Genomic DNA, 6,756 nt, shown 5'->3' on the forward strand with positions numbered 1-6,756 from the left:
CCCCCCCCGACGTCTTCTTCCCTGCCGGATCGTCCAGCCAGCGTCTGCCGCCGTCCGGCCAGCCACCGGCCGCCGCTCCACCTCAGATCGGACCCCCATCTCCTCCTCTCCCTCCCCGGCCTAGCCCCCGAGCCGTTAGCCCGCCGGAAGAAGAAAAAAACTCGCCGGAGATGCCGGGAAGCTTTTTGCCGGAACTCCCTCCTCCGGCCACCAAAATGGGCAAGTTTGGTACGGTTTTGTAGCCCTCCAACCCAACAGCCTTGCCCTAAAAGGACACTCCCTCTCTTGAGCTAGGTAAGGAGAAATGTGGAGTTGAAATTTCTAGGGCTTTTAGGATGTTTTTAGTCGATTACCCTAGTTAGGCTTGGAATTGGTGTTTGTGCTGGTTAGGAAAGTTGTAGAGCATGATGAGAGGAAGATGTTGTCAAAATTTCATAGGTTTTGGAGGTCGCCGGAATCGGCCTCCGGCCGCCGCTGCCGGCGGAGCCGCCGCGGTTTGGGAGATTTTTAGGGTTTTAAATGTAGAATATTAAGGGGATTATATTGATGTGATTTATGGAATTTTTGGATGAGATTTGGATAGGTTTGTAAATTTCCGAAGTTTGGTATTTTTGGCGGTTAATTAATGTAGAATCCGGCCGTAGGATTTAAGTCGTATTTTTGGGGGGTTGTATTTACGACTGTCGAGGATGATATCTAAGTTCGGATCGTTTCGATTTAAAAATATCGAAGTTAGGCAATGATGAGCGTATTTATGGCTCTTGGGTAATTTTGCCTATTTTTGATTAAATATTGGATTGTTAGTTGGGAAATTAATATTATATTTAGAACAGGACGTGAGGAGGCTTGAGCAGACGAGGCCCTAGATCGACATCAAGCTTAGGCCTAATTTGTGAGTTGACTTTTGTTTTAAATAAAATGCATGCTAGAGTTCATGGTTGAACAATATTTGTTGCGGAATATTTTGACGTCATTTTAATTTGACGAATTTTATTTCTCTTGGCGAGTTACCGAAAATGAGATTTTCGGTGGATATAAATATGTATTTATGAGAGAGTATGTATACAAAATGCTAACTAGCCATATGTGTCTGTCCACCTTAATAGCGTAGCATATAGCCGCATTATGGTGTGACGTGAGCGTTGGACGTGAGCGTAGTAGCCCTATTTGAGTGTTTAATTCATATAGGGGGTATGGACACATATTTATACACCCGTCTGTCCACCTTATTGGCGTAGTGTAGCACCGCATTAAGGCGTGACGTGAGCGTTGGACGCGAGCATAGTAGCCCTATATAGACCCATGAATTTATATAGGGAGTATGGACGAGTGTAAATACATACATACATTTTAGAGTCTGAGAGGCTCGATATTTTATGAGATAAAGGTTTTATCGCTTGCGGCATGCATTCGATTTTTTCCTTAGAAATTAATTTGGGGAAACATAAATATTTTATTTATTATTTTATTTTTGTCCACTCACTCTAACGTATTTCAAATGTTTTCCCCTGGGACCTTTGTTTTAAATTGCCCAGTTTGCAGAGTTCGGATTAGATCTAGTAGGAGGCGAGGCATAGTCACCCGCATTTCCGCCAGTTTTCATCAGTAGGTTACATGTTTAACCTACTCGTGTTTTCTTGCTTCCGCTAGTGTCTAGTAGCTTTGAATACTTTGGGATTATTGTATATTATGTTTAAAATTTCTGAAGGATAATTATGTGATGTTTGGACGTGTTGTATTAAGAGTGTAATTTGGAATTTTCGAGTTAGGGTTGTCCATTTTCAAGAGAGATTTTCTCAATCTTTTCAGTAAATTTTCCTTGGAGGTGGTCCCCGCACGACTTACTCCGGGCTTCAGGGTGAAATTCGGGGTGGGTCATGTCATGTTTTGTTTTTTTTGTGACAGGGAAGATTTTTCTTCAGTGGTTAGGAACTGAAGCTCAGTTGGTAGTTATGGAACCTGAATTGTGCAAAGAGATACTAATTAACAAAGACAGAGTTTATATGCAAAAGAAACAAGAAGGACTTGGGAAGAAGCTAATAGGAAACAGCCTTGGGACTTCTGAAGGAGAACAGTGGCTAAAACATCGAAAGCTGGCAAACCATGCCTTACATGGACAGAGTTTAAAGGTAAGCTTTAGTTATTACTCAGCAAATTATAATTAAGAAAGAAACAAATTTCAATTATGTGCCATATGAATTGTCACTTTTTTTTTACCAGAATATGATTCCAGAAATGATAGCTACTGCTGAGAAGATGCTGCAGAGGTGGAAAAATAGTGAGGGCAAAGAGATCGAGTTGTATCAAGAATTTAGGTTGTTTACTGCAGAAGTGATTTCCAGGACAGCATTTGGCAGCAGCTACTTAGAAGGGAAGAACATTTTTGACATGTTGACGAAGATATGCTTGCTAGTGTTCAAAAATTCTTATAAGATCAGGCTTCCTGGTATCCGGTAACGTTCTTTAACTAATGTCCATTGCATTTGAAGAAATGATCCCATAGAACTATCTTTCTTGTAGTTTCTGGTTGTATCATTTATCTATCAAAGTATCAATAATTCAATATATGCAAGATATATCGATATGTGAATACTCTTATATTTGGTTTTTACATTACTAACGTGCATGTTCCCATCTGCTATATAGCAGAGAACAAGTCACTGCAATATCGTAAATGACTAAATGAGGATTGTGTATGTTCCCATTTATAATGTTTATTTCATATTGTCATTCCATATTGCAGAAAATTTTTCAAAACCAGTGATGAAATTGAAGCAGAGAAGCTTGAGAAGGATTTACGCTACACGATATTAGAGATTGTAAAGAAAAGAGAAAACAAGGTAGTGGTGAAGCAAGATGAAAACAACTTTGGGGACGATTTACTTGGATTACTTTTGAAGGCTCACCATGAGGACAGTAATGATAGATATAGGGTCACGATAGATGATATAATTGATCAGTGCAAGGCATTATACTTTGCTGGACAAGAAACAACTAATGGTTTGCTGGCTTGGACTGTCCTTCTTCTAGCACTCCATCAGGATTGGCAAGAGGAAGCAAGAAAAGAAGTCCTACAATTATTCGGAAAACAGAATCCAAGTTCCGATGGCATTTCCAGACTAAAAACTGTAAGAATGTCAATCATGCATTACACTGATATACTGTGCAAGTGCTAGAAATTGTCATCAATAAGTATGTGATCCTGATGTGGTGTTCTGTCTCATTTTGTTTCCATATTTATGATGCAGATGAATATGATCATCAATGAGTCTCTAAGGTTATATCCTCCTGTTATTGAACTTGTAAAGAAAGCTGAAAGAGAAGTTAGGCTGGGGAAGTTGATTGTTCCTGCTAATATTGATTTGGTCATTCCAATTGTAGCCCTTTACCATGACACTCAAATTTGGGGACAAGACGCCGGACTTTTCAAACCGGACCGATTCTCAGAAGGGGTTGCAAAAGCTACCAAGGATAACATGGCTGCATTCATACCATTTGGAATGGGACCTAGAACTTGTGTAGGTCTCAACTTTGCCACCACTGAAACTAAGATTGCTCTGTCAATGATTCTGCAACGCTACGCCTTCACTCTTTCCCCGGGATATGTCCACTTACCTCTTCATTTTATTACACTTCGCCCGCAGAATGGAGTTCAAGTAACTCTACACTCCTTGTGAAACGTTGAAGACTAGCAGAGTGGCTCTCTGTGTCTAGGACTCATGGATTGGCTAAAGACATGGTGTCCTATAATAATGTAAGTTTGTTCAAGCCTTCAAGGTGTGCATGGTATCTAGGAAATTAATTAAGCATGGGATTGATTCATGATGCGCTAGATTCATGGTTCTCTGGTAACGAACAAGGATGAATAATGCTTGAATGTATATCCAGCCTAGTACAAGCTACAGAATTTACAGCAAGCTGTAAGTTTGGTGCATATAGAAGTTAGGAGGTCGAAAAATAATCATGAATTTAGTGATTATAAACATGAAGTCATGAAGAAAGCCTAATATTTGCCCACAAGGTCTCCTTTGTCGCCACCTAACATTTACCATATATCAGACAGAAAGGAAAGCTAATTAAACAAAGAAAAGTAAGTTTTTAATGGAATTAGGAAGGATACATACAAAGACACCTTTGTTTACCCTCTACTTTGTGTAAGAACATGTCACTCTAAACTATCATGTCCTTAACCTTGGTACGCCTTTGAAGAATTGAAGACATATCAATCTTGATTACTGTAATCCATTTTTCTTGCTAATATATACATCTGTAAATTAAGAAAAACAAAACAAAAAACCTTCAAGCCCACCTGGATTGATAAAAATAATCTCTAGTTCTCTACATTCTAGAAGTATATATATAGCGAGTCATTGATCAAATCAAATGAATTGTACAGTAGTATATATAGCAGATGCAGGTTGCGTACAATAAATATAATACATATTTTTACAACATGCATGCACAAAATCATATCAAATTAATTAATTTACAAGATGCACGAAATCATATCAAATCAATCAGAGAATTCAGACTTGATATGGGGAATGAGATCTTGATTTTGGGACGAGACAATCTTGCTAATTAACTGTGACATTTTTGCACCAAGTTTGGCAACAGCGAGCTGGACATATATATAAGCCGTCGGTGATCGCTTATAAATGTGAATAATAAAAAAAAACTACTCATATGTTCTAGAAGTGTATATATACACTTCTGTTTCATAGTTTCCTTTTCTATTACTCAAACCTACTCATCATAATGTGATGATTGTGATCTGCATATACAGTACCCTCCTCTACAAAAATGTGGAGCAAAGGCCACACACCTTTGCATTTTTCATTAAATGTGGCAAATGAGAGTATCAGTACTGGTATCGGTGGGGTATGAGGAAGAATGCTACACATGGTGATTTGCAACACCGACCACACATCTTGAGTGGCATCTGCTCCATCTTGTTGCAGTATCTACTCCTCCCTATGTATATATTGGCATCTTCTTCGATCTCTTTTCCAGTTTTCCTCGACTCCTCCTACTTACAGAAACCATCATTCCTATGAATATCAATCCTTCAAATTGTTGAGCTTCAGCGCCTTGTTTTAGTGGTCTACAAATTTCTTCAAAATCCAAGACTGAGTGTGTTGGGGCTAAGAGCTAGAGCTAAACCATTCTGAAAATATGAGTATTACTGGACTCCCAGCAGTATTCATTGTTTCAAGTTTTGTGTTTCTGTTCCTTCTGATCATCAAGATCTTTCACTCACAATGGTGGACTCCAACTCGCCTACAGAAACGGATGGGTCTCCAGGGAATCAAAGGCCCTTCATACAGACTTGTCCATGGAAACGCTAAAGAAATCTTGAACATGAAGAAGGAAGCAATGAGCAGATCCAAAGGTTTATCACATGACATATTTCCTGCACTTCAACCTCAGTATCACTCTTGGTTCAAGACATATGGTAAGAAATTGTTAACTAGAATGGTCTCGTCAAGTCAAATATGGCTTTCACATCTTTAGTGCATAACTGCGTATCAATCTCCAATTAACTTGAATGCTGTTTTTTTTTTTTTTACTTGTGACAGGGAAGATTTTTCTTCAGTGGGTAGGTACTGAAGCTCAATTGGTAGTTATGGAACCTGAGTTATGCAAAGAGATACTGATTAACAAAGATAAAGTTTATCTGCAAGTGAAAATGCATGGATTTGGGAAGAAGCTACTTGGAAATGGCATCGGGAATTCTGAAGGCGAACGGTGGGTAAAACTTCGAAAGCTGGCCAACCATGCCTTACATGGAGAGACTTTAAAAGTAAGCTTTAGTACATATGGCATTCATGAAAATAGACCTGTAAATGGACCGGATTCGTGGTTTCTAAACGGGTTGGATCGAAAATTAGACTCATTTATCTGTTAAGGACCCGGATCCGTTAACCTGTTTATTAAACGGATCGGATACAAATCGAGGTTGATCCAATCCATTAAGGACCCGGCCGATCCGTTTTAAAATAATTAAATAATATTTTTATAAATATAATATTATTGATAAATATTAAATAATATAATAATTATTTAAATAACCTAAACGTCTAAATTGCGTCTAAAGTATGATCATTTGATGAAATTAAACGTTACTGATGCGCATGTTCTTTTTATGCTCTTTGCTAAATACATTGGAGGTCTAGTATTTTGAATATATTAGTTTATTGTTAAGGAGTATTTTGACATGTAATTCAATTTTTAATGTAAGCCTTTATTTTGTTATAATATTTCATTAGTGTTTTACGAAAATTTATGATAAAATTAAGAAATTATTATTTTTAATTTGAAAATATTTATTATTATAAATGGATCGGATTAACGGATCGGGTATCCGTTAACCCGCCGGATCCGGATTTGGATCTAGCTATCAAAGATCTGGAGGGTAACAGGTCGGATCTAGATCCAAAATTTCTATTACGGATCCGGATCTGGATTTAGATCGATCCGCTTCAAATCCAGTCCATTTATAGGTCTACATGGAACTCAACTTTCACTTACTTTGTCTTTGTTATTAGTAGTTACCGCATCAGAAGTTGTTGAAGTCGTAGCATGAATTGTCAAGTGACAAAATGAACTTGGGTCTTTACCCAGAAGGACAAAATTAGCTCCACCAATTTTCCTGTTTCTATTCCCTATTACTACAACGTCCATGGCCATGTTCATAAAAGGACTTGAAAGAAATTTAATTTCAGCGGTGGGACTTTATCCTTTTTTTTTTTTTTT

The 6,756-nt window shown here is 38.0% G+C and overlaps 2 protein-coding genes across 2 annotated transcripts in view; both read left to right on the forward strand.

The window, feature by feature from the left end:
• LOC101315132 (cytochrome P450 734A1-like) overlaps positions 1–3,677 on the forward strand; it is a 4,185-nt gene extending 508 nt beyond the window's left edge. The window contains exons 2-5 of the mRNA XM_004295609.1: positions 1,906–2,129; positions 2,221–2,453; positions 2,744–3,128; positions 3,249–3,677. Of these exons, the coding sequence (XP_004295657.1) occupies positions 1,906–2,129; positions 2,221–2,453; positions 2,744–3,128; positions 3,249–3,677 (1,271 nt within the window). The remainder of the gene's footprint in view (positions 1–1,905; positions 2,130–2,220; positions 2,454–2,743; positions 3,129–3,248) is intronic.
• A 1,615-nt stretch (positions 3,678–5,292) lies between these two features.
• The window catches only part of LOC101315420 (secologanin synthase-like), a 6,844-nt gene continuing 5,380 nt past the window's right edge, over positions 5,293–6,756 (forward strand). The window contains exons 1-2 of the mRNA XM_004295610.1: positions 5,293–5,455; positions 5,580–5,748. Of these exons, the coding sequence (XP_004295658.1) occupies positions 5,293–5,455; positions 5,580–5,748 (332 nt within the window). The remainder of the gene's footprint in view (positions 5,456–5,579; positions 5,749–6,756) is intronic.

Source organism: Fragaria vesca, linkage group LG3, assembly GCF_000184155.1.
Source record: "Fragaria vesca subsp. vesca linkage group LG3, FraVesHawaii_1.0, whole genome shotgun sequence".
Classification (NCBI taxonomy): Eukaryota; Viridiplantae; Streptophyta; class Magnoliopsida; order Rosales; family Rosaceae; genus Fragaria; species Fragaria vesca.